The sequence below is a fragment of the Mytilus californianus genome, unplaced genomic scaffold (assembly GCF_021869535.1).
Source record: "Mytilus californianus isolate M0D057914Y unplaced genomic scaffold, xbMytCali1.0.p SCAF_1, whole genome shotgun sequence".
NCBI lineage: Eukaryota > Metazoa > Mollusca > Bivalvia > Mytilida > Mytilidae > Mytilus > Mytilus californianus.
In genome coordinates, this window is record NW_026262581.1 from 136,898,580 (window position 1) to 136,920,164 (window position 21,585).

At 31.7% G+C, this 21,585-nt stretch overlaps 1 protein-coding gene across 1 annotated transcript; it reads right to left on the reverse strand.

The window, feature by feature from the left end:
* Positions 1-945: 945 nt before the first annotated feature.
* LOC127735975 (ATP-dependent DNA helicase PIF1-like) lies at positions 946-21,496 on the reverse strand. Its single transcript, XM_052246456.1, is given in 12 exon segments — positions 946-3,940; positions 3,942-3,977; positions 4,464-4,609; positions 12,293-12,380; positions 12,751-12,857; positions 13,283-13,422; positions 14,172-14,278; positions 15,642-15,756; positions 16,176-16,329; positions 17,136-17,225; positions 17,887-18,593; positions 21,426-21,496. Coding segments are annotated over 11 exon segments (1,851 nt in total). The 5' UTR covers positions 18,578-18,593; positions 21,426-21,496; the 3' UTR covers positions 946-3,763.
* Between the last annotated feature and the right edge of the window lie 89 nt (positions 21,497-21,585).

The window sequence follows — 21,585 nt, forward strand, 5'->3', positions numbered from 1 at the left end:
AGGGTTTATTTGACCTTGACCTCATTTTCAAGGTTAATTGTTCAATGTTAAGTTTTTGTGTTTTGGTCTGTTTAAGAAAAACTATAAGCAATAGGTCAACTATATTTGGTGTATTGAATGATTGCAAGGTGTATATGTCTGTCTGGCAGGTAGTATCTGACCTTGACCTCATTTTCATGGTTCATTGGTCAATGTTAAGTTTTCCTGGTTAAGTTCATTTCGTACTATAAGCAATAGGTCAACTATATTATGTATGGAATGATTGTAAGATGCACATGTATTTCTGGCTTGGTTTATCTGACCGTGACCTCATTTTCTTGGATCATGTTAAGTTTATGTGATACTTGTAGTAAAACTTTATATTTTGGACTATCAACATAAAACCAATGGTCAGTAAAGAAGGCGAGACATTTCAGCGTGTGCACTCTTGTTGGTTTATTTCTTGAGATCCTTTAAAGCTTGTAAGATGTATAGGTATTCGAAGATTTGTAATGTAACATTCCAATGTCTATTTTTGGAGGGGCCTAGTGTCCTAGTGGTCTAAGTTGTTTCATCTTCAGTGATCCCTAGTCTTGTCAACACTGAGGTTGTGAGTTCTAACCCCACTCTGGGAAGGTGAGTTCTACTCTAGATTTGACTAGGATTGCCAGATTTTCTGTAGAATATCTTGATTCTCTCTGGCTTCTTCCAACAATAAAAACAGGGCAACATGAAATAGACAAGGGCGTTGAAATAAACACCCCAATCAATCAATATATTTTTGGAATATGGGATTGTTGGGATACTGTCTCAGTGATGCTCTCTCTCTATATATGTAATAATAACATTACGAATGATCTAAATGTCTAAAGTCTAAATGTTTTGTGATAGGTGACTGATCTACCACATAGTTAAGAGAGATAGCAGAGAAACAGTAGAAGGCAAGTGGCAGAAACATACGAAAAATTATTGTAAAATAATTTTATTTCAATATTTCAACTTAAAAATATCAAAAAATATATCTTGAGAGTACATTTTTTACTGTCCTTGAATTTCAATTTGTGTACAAAACAGTTTCAGTTTAGATTGTTCAACAGTGTGTAATTCATATTAAAACATCTCATTAAGAGAGTGGGGGTTGGCAACTAACAAAAACTTTCTACATTACTACATAAATAATCAATTTTAACCTTTTTAGTCGTTGAAGTTTTCTAAGCTGCTAATTTTTTCAAAATCTACTAAATACATTGCCCCTGACATTCTTAAAAGATGAAAGTTAAAATAATTTTGTATTTTTTGTAAATTGTTGTCATTATCTATATATATAACACATAATTCAATATAAAATTTGGAACTTTGATAATGCAATATTTAAAACCTAAAAGATAAATCAGCTTCCCTATAATATACTACCTCTTAGTTTGACAGTTATCTGCTGATAATTCTAACACAGGCGATGGTTATTTACCATTAATCAAAGGAGCAAGTATAATTTTGGATTAATTAGGAAGAATGTGTTGAAAAACAGTAATTGAACCATTTCACATTGAAAATAAAACTAAATCCTGATCACTAGACACAATCAAAATTCATAAAAGTCATATTTCATAATTTACAAAAATAAATAAAATTCTGACAAGACAATTCAGTGTATAAAACCAATAATGAAAAAAAAAATGAATTTTAAAACAAGAACAACAAGAAATACTAGTTTAATTAATACATCCAAACACACAGTTACACACACATTCTAGCACCCAATATGTAAAAAACAGATATGCCTTTGTACAAACAATACTATATAGATTTACTTATATTTCTTTGTTAGATTGAAATGGGATAATCCAACTCAACATCAAATGGAAATATGGATGATATCAAAATTCATTATAAATATGCATAAACTAGAGGCTCTAAAGAGCCTGTGTCGCTCACCTTGGTCTATGTGCATATTAAACAAAGGACACAGGTGGATTCATGACAAAATTGTGTTTTGGTGATGGTGATGTGTTTGTAGATCTTACTTTACTGAACATTCTTGATGCTTACAATCATCTCTATCTATAATGAACTTGGCCCTGTAGTTTCAGTGGAAATTATTTTGTAAAAATTTACAAAATTTATGAAAATTGTTAAAAATTTATTATAAAAGGCAATAACTCCTTAAGGGGTCAATTGACCATTTTGGTCATGTTGACTTATTTGTAGGTCTTACTTTGCTGTACATTATTGCTCTTTACAGTTTACCTCTATCTATAATAATATTCAAGATAATAACCAAAAGCTGAAAAAATTTCTAAAAATTACCAATTCAGGGGCAGCAACCCAACAACAGGTTGCCTGAATGGTCTGAAAATTTAAGGGCAGATAGATCTTGACCTAATGAACAATTTTGTTTTTGAAAGATTTGCTAGAAATGCTTTGGGTTTAGATATATGAGCCAAAAACTGCATTTTACCCTATGTACTATTATTAGCCATGTCGGCCATCTTGGTTTGAGGGCGGGGTCATCAAACACAATTTTTAAACTACATACCCTAATGATGATTGTTTACAACTTTAGTTTAATTCATCTTAGTAGTTTCAGAGGAGAAGATTTTTGTAAAAGATAACAAAAATTTACGAAAAATTGTTAAAAATTGACTATAAAAGAGCAATAACTCCTTAAGGGGTCAACTGACCATTTTGGTCATGTTGACTTATTTGTAGAACTTACTTTGCTGAACATTATTGCTGTTTACAGTTTATCTCTATCTATAATAATATTCAAGATAACCAAATAAGGCAAAATTTCCTTAAAATTACTAATTCAGGGGCAGCAACCTAACAACGGGTTGTCCGATTCATCTAAAAATTTCAGGGCAGATAGATCTTGAGCTAATAAACATTTTTACCCTGTCAGATTTGCTCTCAATGCTTTGGTTTCAGAGATATAAGCCAAAATCTACATTTTATCCCTATGTTCTATTTTTAGCCATGGCGGCCATCTTGGTTAGTTGGCCGGGTCACCGGACACATTTTTTAAACTAGATACCCTAATGATGATATTGGCCAAGTTTGGTTAAATTTGGCCCAGAAGTTTCAGAGGAGAAGATTTTTGTAAAAGTTTACGGATGACGGACGACGGACGCAGGACGACGGACGCCAAGTGATGAGAAAAGCTCACTTGGCCCTTTGGGCCAGGTGAGCTAAAAACTTGAGTATTATAACTTGAATGAATTACATTGACTTTTCCTTTAAATTATGAGGTAAAAAGATAATATTGTCAATGAGACAGTAACCCAAAAACACAAAACATCTATTAAGAGGTTATCATATATATAAAATCATCCAATATCCCAAATAACATTACAGGACAATTTTACATAGCTGCCATTAAATGAATATATATATGTACTAAAAATAAATGTTTAAAAATCACGTATTGTCAACAACTTTCTCTCACAACTTACACATTACATAATTTCTAAAAGTCAAACCTTAAAACTGTAGCTCACAGACAAGTATACCACATCACTCCTTATTGATCTGGTTACATGTACATGTATCAAACAATCAATGTGACCTTTACTTAACAAGTATACAACATTATATTTTAGAATCAACTCTTATATTGACTTCTAACTGCACATGGTTACATCATTTCCATGAATAGAAGTAACATCTAATTTCACATTTATACCATATCATTTCTAACAAATTAAACAATCAACCCTTGAAGTAACCTCTCACAGCACATGTACATCATGCAATATTAAAATATCAACCCTTAATTAAATTAGCATTAATAATCTCCTATACTTGTCTGCATCATTCTTTTGTGTAGATCAAGTTTATGATAAAATCTGAGAACTTCTGAATTAGCTTTCACACAACTCTTTTCAAAGTCCAATACTCGTAAACCTTCCAGACACTTGGCTCGAGACAGTGCTACGTAGGATTGTCCACATTCAAACACACGAGGACAGAGATATTTCTACACAATCTAATGTCATACCCTGCAATGAAAACACTTTAGTTAAACAAGAACTCAGAAAGTTTTCTATTTTTTTTTTTTTAGAATAGTTTATTATCAGTATATGAGATATCTAGCTGATTTGTGAAAAACTGATTATTAAAAAATTCCAATAAAATTTGTACAACAATAAATAAAATTCTTTGTAGAAGCTTTTGAAATAGAAACAAAAAGGAAATAGCAAAAATGATACATGTATCCTCAAAATTACTTCTCCACATAATGTTCTTATTCTGCAATTTGTTTATGAAGGGTATTCCTTAGTTGATTTTAGTTTCCATATTTTAGGTATTTTTTTTTGGGGGGGGGGGGGGGGGGGGGGGGGGTATGCTCATAACCCTTTGACAATTTGAAGGATTTGCAAAGAGCATAACTGAGGAGTAATACATTTTTGACATTTGCATATAGTGCATCAAATTAATTTCAGTTTCTTGAATGTTATTTTTATATTTTAGTGACCAAAACTCACTTGACTTTTATGAATGGAGATAGCCCATGCTAATTTTAATGGAATCTGTTTTCTTGTAGATATATTTCCTCCACTGAACTTAAATGACCATCTGATAGGTTTTATTTCTTCTTCCATGCCACATCTAAACTTCACAATAGGATAACCTGAAAGTGAATTGATAATAAGTTATCATACAACTAAAATATAACTATGTTAAATCTTACAATGACTCATATTTTGATATATTTATAGATTAACGATGGGTTTTCAAACGAGGAGGGTGTTTCTCACCTATAATCTCATCGAAGGGGGCCAGGGAAACTTTTTCAAGTTTGAAATACCATTGATAATCTCTTTATCACTATTTTGCTTATGACATCGTTGATGTTTACATTGACAACTGCACATGCTCTCTTAGTTTCTGACAATAATTTTCTATCTCAAGCAAGTAGCATGATAAGAAAAATTATCACAAAATAATACATTATTGATTATACTATGAGATGTTCCATACATTACTGATTATACTATGAGATGTTTCATACATTATTGATTATACTATGAGATGTTCCATACATTACTGATTATAGTATGAGATGTTCAATACATTATTGATTATACTATGAGATGTTCCATACATTACTGATTATACTATGAGATGTTCCATACATTACTGATTATACTATGAGATGTTCCGTACATTACTGATTATACTATGAGATGTTCCATACATTACTGATTATACTATGAGATGTTCAATACATTATTGATTATACTATGAGATGTTCCATACATTACTGATTATACTATTAGATGTTCCATACATTACTGATTATACTATGAGATGTTCCATACATTATAGATTATACTATCGTACCTCAGTATTTTTTTTACTATATCAAAAAGAATGAAATATTTGTGCTATTTCATTCCACAGACTATTTGTCAGTCAATAGTTTAATAAACATATTTCCCATACTTTTTCATACTAATTTTTAATTGGACAACAATGACGTCATTGACTATTCTACATGGATTTGTGTGCTTGGCAACGTTTAACTATGAAATATCGTAAACGGTATAATCTGTATGTGTCTGTCGTCGTAATTTCAAATTAATATATTACTTACCAGAAGCAATTAAAAAAAGAAAAAGAAAATCTACATGACATATTTTAAGAACTAAAACATAACAAATATATGGTATGGGTCTGTCGGCGTCTTCATAATCTGGAATTGCTTTGGTGTATACATGGTAATATATTTTAGCTAACGTTTATTATATGCATGGGAATTTTTACTCAAGGATTCCTGATCTTGATTAAAGTAAATAAAATATAGAAAAATACCACACAGGCAAATCAAACGATAGTTCACCTTGTGCACGTTTAAGTGACTATTTGGTTTTTTTTTCAAGTGGTGTATTTAGTCTTTTTAGAAAGTTGTTTTGTTCAGTATAATAAAACACTTAATGACTGGTAATGAGTGTAACTGCAAGCTTGTTGTCCCTTTGACACCAACTATTGCCCTCGGCTTTGCCTCGAGCAATAGTTGGTATCTCAGGGACAACAAACTTGCTATTACCCTCATAACCAGTCAATAGGTGTATACTATGAGATGTTCCATACATTACTGATTATACTATGAGATGTTCCATACATTACTGATTATACAATGAGATGTTCAATACATTATTGATTATACTATGAGATGTTCCGTACATTATTGATTATACTATGAGATGTTCCATACATTATTGATTATACTATGAGATGTTCCATACATTATTGATTATACTATGATATGTTCCATATATTATTGATTATACTATGAGATGTACTTGTACCCATCTCTTTGACAAGAGCTTTTTTTGCATTTTCCATATTGGCCCGGGTATCATCCTAAGACCCCTATATCAGCCTGAGACCTGGGCTGATATGGAAAGGGAGATGTATTCATTTTTTTATCATATACATGTACTTCCGACAAATTGTTTTTATATGAGGCATATAATATGTATTAATTTTGTTATGTGAGAGTCACCTAGATATGTACCTGAGACTGTCATGTGCTTTATCTTCACGCTTTTATTAGGTTCCTAATACTGTAGAACTTGAATGATTAACATACATAATTGTTTGTTGGCAAACATTCTGTATACTTGTAATTATTTTAATTGTGGCTTACATTAATCAGATAAAAATAAAGCAAATTTATCTTGATTTACCCCATTTTCATAGTTAAAAGAAATCCTTCACTAACTTATTGACACAGAGATAAGTTTAGCCTGTATGCCATTTTGATAGTTTATGCAAATGTTTGAATTAAAATGGCAACACTTTAACAGGTAAATTATGGAAAACTTTCCAAGTCCATGAACCATGACTGAGGTGACATGCCCATATAATCTCCATGAAAATGAGATGTGCAAATGCTAATGCATCTGTTAAACAAATATCATTGGATCACCATTAGTGGTTCCCCTTTTAGCTGTCCGAATCACAAACTTTAAACAAATTGTTGACTCAACCAAAACCACCAGAAACAGCACTATTAAAAGTCTCGCATCCACTACATCGAGGCAAGACAAAAATAGCTACTCCTTAACTAATTTATAATTTCATCATACTGACTTTTACTTAATAAATTGATTGCACTATATCTGAGGTGATAACATATCAGATGTTGTTTCTATCTAGTTGTAATCAACTATTTCCTTTAACAAATTTAAAAAGAGTGCACACACTGAAATTTCTCACCTGCTTTACTGACCATTGATTTTATGTTGATAGTCCTAAATATAAAGGCTTACTACAAGCATCACATAAACTTAACATGATCTAAGAAAATGAAGTCAAGGTCAGATAACCAAACCAGAAATACATGAACACCTTACAATCATTCCATAAACTTAACATGATCTAAGAAAATGAAGTCAAGGTCAGATAACCAAAACAGAAATACATGAACACCTTACAATCATTCCATAAACCAATTGCAGTTGACCTATTGCTTATTGTTTCTAAGAAACAAACTAAACCATGAAAACTTAATTTTGACCAACGAACAATGAAAATTAGGTCAAGGTCAGATGATACCTGCCAGACAGACATATACACCTTACAATCATTCCATACATCAAATATAGTTGACATATTGATTATAGTTTAAGAAAAACAGACCAAAACACAAAAACTTAACATTGAGCAATGTGCTGTGAAAATGAGGTCAAGGTCAAATAAACCCTGCCAGACTGACATGTAAATGGTAAATTTTTTCCATACACCAAATATAGTTGACCTATTGCATACAGTATTAGAATAAATTGCTTCACTGAGCGCAGCTGTATACAATTGCAGATGTCCAACCCTGAAAAGTTGGGGCCAAAATGGACACAATATTCATGCTTGATACAGGTCTGAATTTGGATTGTAATTAAATTTTTGACACATAATAGGTTTCTGACACAAAATAACTGTAGTCAAAGAACTTCAAATTGGTTACATGATTTGAATTTATATTCAATTTTTTGCTTTTGTGCAATACACTATGCGAATTGACCCCCCCCCCCCCCCCCCCCCCCCCCCCACCCAAAAAAAAATTTTCTTTTAATTTCTGAAATCTGAAATGAGAAAAAAATTGTCCCCCTCCAATTTTTTTCACCTCCTTTCCCTTATTCCAAAAAAATATTCTTTTCCTCAAGTTATGGTCAGTATCTCAGACAATCATCATTTCTTAATACATAATTAACAAGCATTGTATATAAGGGAGGTAATCAAACATTGTTATTTAAATTGATTTCGATTTTGATTTGGATTACCTCCCTTACACTCCTTTTAAATTGTCTCAATTGTCCTTTCACCAGAAAAACCCTTGTTTTTCCCCTTTTTATGCCCCTAATTTCTAAATGGTTTGAGCCATAACCCCCCAAAGTCAATCCTAACCATCCCTTTGTAGTATGGAAACTTGTGGTATAATTTCAGAGAGATTCATACACTTTAACACAAGTTATTGTCTGGAAACTACAAAAATGCTTATTTGAGCCCCTTTTTTGGCCCCTAATTCCTAAACAGTTGGGACCATAACCCCATAAATCAATCCCAACCTTCCTTTTGTGGTTATAAACCTTGTATTTAAATTTTATTGATTTCTATTTACTTATACTAAAGTTATTATCCGGAAACCATCTGTCTTCGGACGACGCTGACGACGACAACGTGATACCAATATACGACCAAACTTTTTTTAATTTTTGCTAAATATAGTTATCCTATTACTCATAATAAGAGAGAAATTAACATTACAAAAATCTTAACTTTTTTCAAGTAGTCACTGAACCATCAAAATGAGGTCAAGGACAATGGACATTTGACTTCATAACATAAGGCATCTATATACAAAGTATGAAGCATCCAGTCTTCTACCTTCTGAAATGTTAAGTTTTTAAGTAGTTAGTTAAAGTCGCTGCCGGATCACTGTCCCTATGTTTCCCTTTCTGTAACAGAAGTCACAGGCTCAACAAAAATGGAAAAAATTAAAACAAGGTTCTAAGGCTATTTAAAAAAAAAAACACAGAACAGGCTCCTGTGTATAAATCAGAAAACAAGTATTTACTTGCACAACAACTACTGTTACTTTGATCTAAATTAACAAAGTTCTTATTTAAAAGAACAAATTTTCTCATGACTTCTCATCTCTGTAAAGGAAAACATAAGAATTGTACAACAAAGATTGATCCCACCAATCAAATATTTACATACAAGCTGTAAACTGTAATGCTTAATGATAGCAGCATCAGTATTTTAATTACAAGGTAAATATATTTCAATCATGAAACAAAATAAGACACTTTATTGTTTGATATTATACCACATTGCCAATATAGACAACGGATGTTAAATAACTTAGTTCAATCACGTCATGCTCAGAACCTAACTTGCAATTTTAATCTTTGATCCTCCTTTAACACTTTAGATACTATTAAGATTTCTCATAATGTATACAGACCCAAGGCTACCACGACCTAATTGCATTACTCACCATGTTTTTTACCTGGTAATTATGATATCACAGGTGAATGAATTAAAACAATATTTATTAGATGCAGCATTGTCACCATTTTTCAGTAATGCATCAGAATGCAACTTATTAAAAATATGCATGATGACACATTAATGTTATATCTGTCAAATAACAATGCTAGCACTGTATGGACCAATATAAACAACATCACTGATAATTGGAGTACTTCATCTAAATCTTACAATATTGTTACAGATTTTTTATGTCATGCTGGGCTTAGATCTGCTAAATATTTTTCCTACAATTTTTTGAAAGCAAGGCATTTTATCCTTTCCTCAAAGCTGTTTCAAGTGAAAATAATTTTCTGACCGAATCAGTCAGTTATTGTATTAACAATATTAATGGATTGTTTATACATGTTACCTTAATGTCATATGATACAGAAGAGATATTACTTTGATTTCATCGGATATGAACTGTTCTAAGAAGGTTTATGAAGGGTGAAAAAATATACCTTCATGGCATACTTTCTGATATTTCAGTTTGAATTTTTCATGTTTGAGGTAAAAAGACAAATTTTAATATTTCAATACTGTTCCACAAAAAATACATTCCCCATTTCCATTCTCAATTTTATTCAAACAAAAACAGATATTTTCACATATTTTTTTTTTGTAAAGCATTCCTTGGTACTTATTTTTTCACTTAGTAAAAATGTTTAATGTTATTATACAGAAAAGAGTTAATTTACAGTGAAAACCATCATAAGTCATAAATTTATAGCATATAGATTTAATACAAAGAAAGCTGTAGAAAACTTACTTGCAAAATGTGTACAGAAAAAAATTCACAATCGATTTTTTTCTTTCAATTTTAACAAAACTTTCTTGAATCAGTACTCATTCAATCTTAAGAAGAAAAAGGGGTTACATATGCTTTTTTTGGGTGTTATTTTTAATGTAGAATTTTTGTGCAGGCATTCCCATTGAATGTCAGAACATATCAGTGTCTTGTTTTTCAATTTATAGAGAGTTGAAAAGATAGTGTAGCCCTTGAAACTTTTTTTAATTTAAGTTGGCCTCACACTTCTTTGTAGATTTTGAGCTGATTTTGAGCTTGTATTAGTGTAATGAAGAATTGTACATGATGTTTGTAATTGTTCTGTTTGATTTAAACCTGCCTACCAAAAACAAAGGTCTTATTACTCCAGAAGTCTTACTCAGAGATGATACAGGATTTGAATAAAATCAAGGTCTACTTTCCTTTTCAATATTCATGCAATGAAAGTTACAAAAAAGTGCAATGACTTAAAAACTTTTAAAGCAAGTGTTTATAAGATTTCTGACAAATATTGTTTGAATAAATTTCACCTCCTGGGGAGAATCTGATCAACACAAGGATATAGATTTTTATCTCTGTTAAGATTTAAAAAAAGGTATACCTTTTCATTTCTTATGTGTCAGACCTCTTTCAAGTAAATAACAAATTATCATTTATTCATATCTATGTACAACACCAGTGGAAAGGTGACTTACCACACATTACTTTCAATAATTATCATAAAAGTTGGTAAAACTTGATTTTAACCTCAATACATATATTTCTCTAATTCTTAGCCCATATATACTTTTCCTGATTGATTAATTGTCGATGGCTTTATGTCCAGTGGCAAATATTTCATGCATGTTCAAGACGAGAGCAAATTAATAATACATACAACAGGTAGTTCCTGTAACCATACTGCACTAAAAAGCTTTGATCCAATGTTTTATCATGGGGTAAGTAAAAATAAACTGTTAACACAGAGATATGTCTTGCCTTTTTGTTATTTTGATAGTAAAATGCAAATGTTGAAATTAAATAGCAATACTTTAACATGGAAGTTATGCAAAATATTCAGTCAATGAACCATGACTGAAGGTACAGGGCCAAACAATCTCCATGGAAATGAGATGTGCCAATGCTAATAAAACTGCATACCAAATATTGACCTACAACTAGTGGTTCCCCATAAACTGACCTAATCACAAACTTATACATGTTAACTAAGCAAAAGTTTCAAGTCAATAGACCATGGCTGAAGGGCAGGGCCAAATAATTGACATGGAAATGAGATTTGCCAATGCTAATACAACTGCATACCAAATATCATTGACCTACCACTAGTGGTTCCCCATAAACTGACCTAATCACAAACTAATACATGTTTAACTAAGCAAAAGTTTCAAAGTCAATAGACCATGGCTGAGGGGCAGAGCCAAATAATCTCCATTGAAATGAGATGTGCAAATACTAATACAACTGCATACCAAATATCATTGACCTACCTCTCCCTAAAATGACCTAATCACAAACTGATACATTGTTGCCGCCACAGGAAACAGCATACCTTTGTCTCGCTTTTTGACTCAGTCAAGGTGAGAAAAAAATCAGTAACTGTTAGAAACTTACAACCTTTGGAAAATACACTATTGGAATTATTTAATGCTCCTTTTGCATACAGCATCAATTTAAATAAAGCAGCATGGTTCATCCATCCAAAACTTTCACATTTACTTTTTAAGATAAAAATCCAGAAAATAAAGAAAAATAAAAGCAGCATCCCCAAATTGATCAATATTTTAAGAACAGTAAAGTAAAAGAAAAATTTCAATATTCCAAGAAGCAATTAAAATCAGTAACTTGACAGGTAATAGAAATAGAAAAATTTTAGAACTTCTCATTGTGTCTTATTAAACTCAGTAAACTTGTATCATACGAATAAAAAACATTACAACATGCTTTCCTTAGCTGTTGTATTTTTCACAAATCATTACACATACATACCATCATTATCTTTCTGATATCCAATAACAATTCCTCTGGCTCCATTTACAAGTCCTTTCTGCACATCTAAATTCTTTGTTAGCATAACCTACAAACAACAACAAAAATATATTATTCAAGGAAATATTACTTTTTTGTCTAATATTAACCAAATTAAATTTATATGAGTTTTGCTACATTAACTCTATGTGATTCATCTATGTTGATTCATGGCTCTAGTAATCTTCTTTTCTTCACAGAAGCTTGCCTGGATTTACTGTTAATCAACTAACGGGAAGCAGATACAGATGCTGAAGTTCCTCCAATATGTTATGATATAAACCAGCCTAAAGGGAGATAATTCAAATCAAATATAGAATATTTTAATTTTGAAAAAGATAACAAACACAAATTATTTTAAATTGTGTTTTTTTACTGGAGATAGTTCTATTCAATGATTTATCATATCAAATAGTTACCTGTGCTCCAATCTTGAGATTTAGTTTGTCTGGAACTGGACACATCCCATTGATCTGCTGTGTATTCACAGAATCACTATCTGTAGATGTAAACAACTTAGATTCTCCTACAATGAAGCAAAATAAGTAGACAATTAACCTATAAAATTAAAGTATTGCAAAAAAAGGTGATTTTAGCTTAATGTAAAGTTTAAACTAAAGTATCTATGAAATATTATGAATATTTATGGAAGATAGCAAACTTCCATCATTTCTACAAAAATAGGAAATTTTGCATATTTCAAAATATATTTGTTAAAAGGAAATATTGAGGACATGCAAAAATTTTTACATGAAAGGTGCTGTTCATATAGATAAACATTGTGGTAAATTAATAAGTTGGTATTCACATGCGCTCTATATTAAGGTATAAAAATAGTATGTAAATTTCAGTAAAAAAATTAGGCCAATTATGGCTTTTCATGCCCTTGCCTTTGGAATGTATTTCTTATAAGAATACAAACTAATGTAGCATATCAAAGTTCAAATATACCATTTAATTTCTGTAGGTGGTGCTCATTTATCTGGTTGACATCCTCTTTGTGTGTACACAGTCTGGTTGCTAGGATACCATCTCTCTGTATACTTTGTTTGGCTGTCGCTCTCAGAGTTGTGTAGACATAGTCAGGACACCTATAAGAATAGTGCTTAGGTGTTGTCTATACTGAATTTAAAGTTTTGCAATCATAATTTGTATATCTATCTCTTGCAAATTGAATTTAACTAGCAATTCATGGCAGAGCTATAAAATCATACATTTGAATCAATAAAATCAAGATTTACGTCAGCAAAGCTTTTAAAATACAATTAACTTTCAATGCAATACTTAATACAACAGGCTGTCAAAATGAGAGCAAACCAGGTTTTGCATTTAATGTTGAGGCAATCATGGGCCATAACTCCTGTACAGCATAAGTGGATACATGTATTGTCAAAAACTTGTCATCAGAAACAACATGTTACAATTTGGAAATGATTTTATGAACAATTCTCAACTTATTGCTGCAAAATGACATAAAATACCATTTTTAATCAATCAAGGACTATAACTCCTTATATGAATAGTGAAAATCTTCTAAAACACCCATGACCTACATTTTGTCATGTTTTTCTCCCCAGCTCTTATCTAAATTTGGAATTTAAAAATAATATCAATGCAAATGAAATAGAATTTGGATATGCAAATATATTCCTGTTTGGTGCTCCAAATGTACAAAACTTAATCTGTCCCATATGTTTAATTTTGTTAAATTGATACGTCTCACAGCACCTTTGAACAAGAATACATATTCCAATGATATTCTGTAAAATTTCCAAACAAATATATTGTTGGAAGTTGACCATTAAATTAATTTCAAAGAAACCGTTGTCATACTACAAACCTCCCTAGTCTTATCTGTTGTAGAATATCTATAAATGATTTATCTGACTGTCTTCTAACTTCTGTTAATTCTATATTCATCTGAATACATTTCTTCCAAGCCTTAGTCTGAAATTATTAAAACAATGCTTCCATAACTAATGTTTCAAAGTTCAATAGGCATTATTTATTAGAAAATTGATCAATTACAATAAAACTTGAATTTGGTCATTCGAAAATACATAAAAAATAATATAAATACATTTTAAAATTAAAGCAAATACCTCAATGATACAAAAAACTAACCAACAATAAACTGCTTTGCTGAGCACAGAGGTCCAACCCTGAACAGTTGGAACAAAAATGGACACAACTAATATTCAAGCTTGATACAGGTCTGAATTTCGATTGTAATTAAATATTTGACACATTATAGGTTTCTGACACAGAATAAATGTAGTCAAAGAACTTGAAATTGGTTTAATATATGATTTGAATTTATATTCAATTAAAGATTTCTTGCTGTTGTGCAATACACTGTGCTGTTGAGCAATACTTAGTAAATCTGTTTTCAGACTATCTACAAAGAATTAGCAAAATAAATTGTGACCCCCAATTTTTCAAAGATTTATTGACAATTTCTTAAATCTTGAGGAAAAAAATTGACCCCCCCAAAAAAATAAGGTTGAAGAAATTTTCTTTTTGTAAAAGGTGGTACAATTTAAGAGACATCCATACACTTAAACACAAGTTATTGTCTGAAAACTAGAAAAATGCTTGTTTTAGACCCTTTTTGGCCCCTAATTCCTGAATGGTTTGGGCAATTACCCCCAAAATGAATCCCAATCTTCTTCTTGTGGTATTGAACTTTGTGGTACAATTTCAGAGGAATTACCCCCAAAATGAATCCCAATCTTCTTCTTGTGGTATTGAACCTTGTGGTAGAATTTCAGAGGATTCAAAATACTTATACACAAGTTATTGTCCTGAAACTAGAAAAATGCTTGTTTTGGGTCTCTTTTTGGCACCTTATTCCTAAACAGTTGGGACCATCACCCCCAAAAACAATCCTAACCTTCCTTTGGTGGTATTGAACCTTTTAATGAAATTTCATAGAGATCCATACACTTAAACTAAAGTTATTGTCCGGAAACCAAATGTCTTCGGACAATGACGACGTGATAGCAATATACGTATAAAAATAACTTAGAGACATCTAAAGGGTAGCATACTATCTTCAACAAGTTAGGGATCAAGCAATACACAGGCCAAACTCTTAACCATCTGGAGTCTATAAAAGTTTTGTATAAATTAAACAAAATTTCTCACTTAACCTTTATGTTGATTATGAGAACAGATCAAAGGATGGTTGCAGAGTTTTGTGGTGAAGGTAACACAATTAAGTCCTTTCAACATATTCTTTATTTATTTACACATATAAAAGTGGCAGTATTAAACAATTTATGATGTTATTTCCTGAATTAAGCCATACCTGAAAACAGAAATTGACTTTTTCTTTGCCTTTAGTAACAGGAGGTAACTGAAGGAAATCTCCACACATTATCAGCTGTATTCCACCAAAAGGTTGATCATTCCTTCTTATCACTCTGTTAAATAAAGAACATGCAATACCATCATAGCATTATAAACATTCAAAAGAATCTATTGTCACTTTAAGTCTTAAATTGATCCTATTCTTTAGACAAAGCTTTATTTTGATAAGTAGCATGAGCAGAATTCTGGTGTCAAACTTAGATGTTTACCTAAAATATTTCAAGTGTCATTATGAATAACGCATTTTCAACTATCAAAGAAGACAGTACACTATAAAAGAAGTGGGATCTGTTTGTGTAGACAATATTCTCCTAATTAATTTTCTTAAAAAATAAGATGAACAAACATTTCATATCCTTATTTCATATGACTTATTTACATGACATGATCATTATCACATTATCTTACAAACAGATTGTATCTGTAAGAACCACTGAGAATTAATTACAATCTCGCTTTGAGTTCAGGTTACCTAGCAACAGCTTCTAATTTTTCAAAGAATTCCCCATCCACCATGGATATTTCATCTATAACTAAATGTTTACACTTTCTCCATTGTTGAGCTACCTGTGCCCGAGATGCTAATTGTACACAATGTTCTAATGTACCCCTTCCTGATCCAATACCTACAAAATTACACATAACTTGACAAATGACAAATTGTTTGATAATTAAACAAATGAATATATATAATCTACCAAACAATGACTTTCAAGTGCAAATTCTATATGTCTGACTTTATACTCACCTGAGTGACTGAGTCAATGCAATTTATAATATACAATATCATGAAAGTCAATATTATCATTTTATTATTTCATCTTTAGATCAAATAAACTATCTTGGCTAAACTTTTCACATTCTTCCATTTCAAAAGTTTTTGACAATGAGATATCTACTGTAAAGGCCATAATAAGCATTTATATATAGAATAAGCAGCTACGTCTTGAGCAATTGATATGCCTTTGAAATTGTTACCAAAAATTGACAATAAAATGGAATATAAACATGATAAAGAAAGCATCTATCAGAAGTAAGTAAAATGTTTGATATGGTTCTGTAGAAAATCATATCCTTTTCAAAATCAAATCTTACTTTCACCAATTTCAAATATTTTTTGCATTATTCCTTCAAAGTTGTTGAACTTGCTTTGATAATACATTGTACATACTGCTACTTATAAAAATAAGAAGATGTGATATGATTGCCAATGAGACAACTCTCCACAAGAGTTCCTATGACATAGAAGTTAACAACTATAGGTCATTGTACGGCCTTCATCAATGAGCTGAACCCATACCTCATAGTCAGCTATAAAAGGCAGAGAGATGACAAATGAAAAACAATTCAAACGAGAAAACTAATGGCCTGATTTATGTACAAAGCAATGAACGAAATGTATATATGTTGCTAATAAGCTACCAATAATTACCTGCAAATGCATGCAGAGTTGTTCCCCCTATATGGCAGGCAGCAACACCAGTACTAGCTGTGGCAAATGTATGCTGAGGTGGCAATGTTCCTGAAAGTTTATTTTTTAAAATTTATCAACAATTATACAATCTCCATGAGAACAATCATACCAGATGATTCTTTTAACTTTCACATTAGATTTATTAAACAGACCTTTCAATCCACAGTATCTATATTTAGGAACCCTATATTGATGGTTACTTTTATTGTCAGTCATTCACTTATTGTTTCATCATCACATTTTCTATTGATTAAAGGAAAATAATATTGTAATTGCTTGAACTGTCAATTTGAATATATGATCATGAATGAAAGAAAACTTTATGGTGTGTAATGATATTTTTTAAAACATATGTACAAATATACATTTTAATTTCGTTACATTTATAATGTAACCAAAGTAACAGTAGTTTGATTAGCAGTTATATCGAGTGCAGCAGAATGAAGTTAAAAAAATTAATCATGTGATTTCTTATGTCTCACAATTCAAGAGATTACTCTCAACAATCTCTATTCATACCATTTTCTTCCATCAAAATATGTTATCAGCTAAATCTAATTTCATAACCAAGTGTTGAAGACCCATTTGTGGCCTTGGGCGGTTTTCTGCTCTTTGGTCGGGTTGTTGTCTCTTTGACACATTCCCCATTTCCATTCTCAATTTTATATTATAATTGACATAAATGATGCTTTATAGTTTTAGTAAATACCTATTATTCTTTTCATGAGAAATGACTTTCCAGTACCAGCACTCCCTGTAAAGAATACACTTCTTCCTCTAGACACTGCCTCTAACACAGAGGACTGTTCTTTACTAAGTTTGACTGGTATAACTGATCTTGGTACTACAGAAACTAATTTTCTGGCCATTTTAAGCCCTTTAGGAGGCTGATTTTCCTTGTTGTTGTCGTCTACCCTTTTCCTCTTTCCTTTAGGTGTGAACAAGTCCTTCTCCAGCTCTTTTGCTCTAGCTTCATGTACAGTGTGAACATCCTTCATAGTCAGAGGACTTATTTCATCAAAAGTTCTCTGACGCTCTGATAATAATTTCTTTCTATCAGACATGAATCCTTTCTGTTTACCAACCTCTAACTTTGTATGCATTGTTCTTAAGAACATCATTAGTTTATCGGGAGGACAGTTGGACAACATAAATTGGATATTCCGATCTGGTATTCTTACTGTGGCCTTTCCATCTTTAACAAACTTTTTGAAGAGTTTGATTTCTCTTAAAGCATATTTGATATCTTTTTTACCGTAATCAACTCTAAGTGTAACATCATTGAATTCATTACGGCCTAATGATAATGACAAACTTTTATAAGGTGTGCGTTTGATGACATCCCCTGTTTTTGTTAAGTCTTCCACAACAACAGAGCAGGTCAGTAAATTCATCTCCATGATGCTTTAAGATTTTCTAAAAGGTAATGTATAAAAACATTTAGTACTTTGCAAAGTAGTTGTAAAATTAAACTTTATTTTGGTATTTTCCTCTTACTGATCATTAACCATACTAGAAGATATTTTAAATTTTTGAGAGCATCAAACTTTTGTACAGTTGTATCAGGTCTCGTAAATCAGAACTTGCTTTACAGATTCAGACAGGGTAACTTTTTGAATACAGCTACCTTATTTTCAGGTCCTACATGTGTAATTTTAACCTTCACTGTCTTTTTTAACATTTTGAGGAAGCGTTCTAAGTAAAGGCTAAAGATTCATTTTTAAATAGCATGATTAGTATCAGCACATTTTCTGTAAGGGCAATAACTCAAATAAGGAGTCGTCAGACAATTTCCTCCATGTAGTCTAAATTGTAGATCTTGTCTTGCTGATCATTTTTGCTCATTTAAGTTTCTATCTACCTATTATAATTTGTAAGATATAAGGCAAAAACACAAAATATTGGTAAAAATCATCATTAAAGGGCAATACACTGCAACTCTAATAAGGAGTCGACTGACGATTTCTACCATGTAAACTTATTTGTAGAACTTGATTTGCTGATCATTTTTGCAATTTTTCTGCTTTGTATCAATCTGATGAGTTCAGCCCTTTTCAACTGATTTTTATAGTTTGTTCTTATGTTGTGCTGTAACACCACTGTCCCAGGTTAGGGGTGTTGAGCACTCACATACATGTTTAACCCGCCACATTCTTTTTGTGCCTGTCCCAAGTCAGGAGCCTGTAGTTCAGTGGTTGTCGTTGGTTCTTGTCTGTCATACACAGTGTTCCAGCTAGCATGAAATGGAGGGGCGCCGCGCCCCGCCCCCGAAATTTTGCACCCCTCTGCCTTTTTTAAGCGCCCCTCTGCCTCTCTGCCCTTCTGGTGCGCCCCTCTGTGCCCTTTTGAAAAAAGTTTAAAAAACGATCTTTTTTCCTCATATCGTCGCCATTTTGTTGAGTTCTTTATTAATTTATACACACTTCATTAAGACAACAGATTAAAATTGTTGACACTTGTTACCTGTATATAATCACCTATTTGATTAGAGTCAATTACTTAATCAGGTGAAATTTACGACCCTGTCTAATCCCTTTGTCCTGAAGCACCAAACATCCAAGTTAAATGAATTGATTTTTTAACACCTGACGATGCAAAATAGAAGATGTGCAAGCATCAATCACATGGAAGTAATGGTAGTCAGACATGGTCTACTGTAGGTTATAAACTGTTGCGCAAAGATAAGATACAAATCCATCAAGACAGTGAACAACATAAATATGCAATAACTGACACAATCGATCAGTTGCCCATTTTAGACCTTACAGGAACAGACAACATTGAAACAATGTATGGTTATACAGAGATAGAAGCTCTGGCAAATACATTTGACATGGACCCTGAAACGCTTCTTATTCAATGGCAGGACTTTATAGCTCTTGTGTCATCAGCAGAACTCACAGATCGTTCCTTACCTAGTCTGCTAGAGCTATTTCATTCACCTTGTCATAAGGATAAAAACCTATTATCTATGCACCCTCTTGTTGCAAAACTATTCAGTGTTGCAATAATACAACCACTCAGTACAGCAGAGGTGGAGAGAATATTCTCTCAGGTCAAATTGATAAAGACAAGTCACAGGGCAAACTTGAAAACACAGACATTAACAAAAATATTAACTGTAAAATTAAACTGTGATGAAACTAAATTTGAAAAAATTCTTGATCAATGTGTGACAACCTTCTTCAAAAAGAAAAACAGAAGACTTGGCAATGTTGTTTAATATTTATTTGCATTTGAACTCTTCTTTGAAAAAATCTGTAGTTCTGAAAGAGAAATGAATATAGTAATGACTATTAGTGCTCTCAGTTTGATTTTAACTTATATGTTCTAAATAAATGATTTTTAAACTTGTATATAATAGTATAGAGTATTTAACTTGGCTACATGCTTGCTAAAAATATGTCATTATGTTTTTCAATGAAAACGCGCTAAAGTGCCCTTTTTTAAAAACGCGCCCCTCTATTTACAAATCCTAGCTGGAACACTGATACATGTATTTGTTTTTCCTAATTGTTTTGTTATAAATCAGGCAGTTAGTTATCTCAGTTGTATTGTTTCATGTTTTTCATGTCAGGGCCTTTTAAAGCCGACAATACGGTATGGATATTTCTCATTGTTGGGGGCCATACAGTTGCCTTTAATTGCTTACATCCACTTCATTAGACTTTTAGTTGACAGTTGTCTCATTTGCAATCATACCACATCTCCTTATTTTTAGTTAAAGCATTGAAGAATGTATAATCATGATAAAATTATTTTATTTGTTAAGATTTGATGATCAGTTCTTCATTTAGTATCGAGATAAGATACCAATCTGTCCTATCATTCAAAAACTATGACAAATATTTGGGACAAGGATTTGTATAGTATACAAATCCTTGTTTGGGATAAAAATAAATTAAAAAATTACGATGTCATTCTTGATGCACAGCAGAGACATGTATTCATATGTCTCTGTGCACAGGCACTTGTTTCTGTAAATGGGGGTTCTACTATCCACACTTGTACGAAAATCACGTGATTTTTCGTACAAGTGTGGATAGTAAACCCCCCATTGACAAAAACAAGTGCCTGTGTTTCGATGGCCAGATCTTTTGACTTTTATAATTAAATAATTTTTATTATGAATATGAAGCAAGAAATTGTGCCTCCTGGTGAATGTTGGACATTAATACCAGTATGTGTACTATGGAAATGAAAAGTGTTGTTTTTACGATGTTATAATAAATTATTCTTTAACACTACCTGTGAAAGTTTGTTTGCGTCTGTGTAAGTTTTCATAACAAGTGCGAGAATTCAAAATGCGATGTTCTCGGAGTTCATTCATTCAAATAAGAAAACTCCCGAAAAAAATTATCCAATGAAAATAATTGTTAGGTTTGACTAATCACGAAGCGTTTCTTTT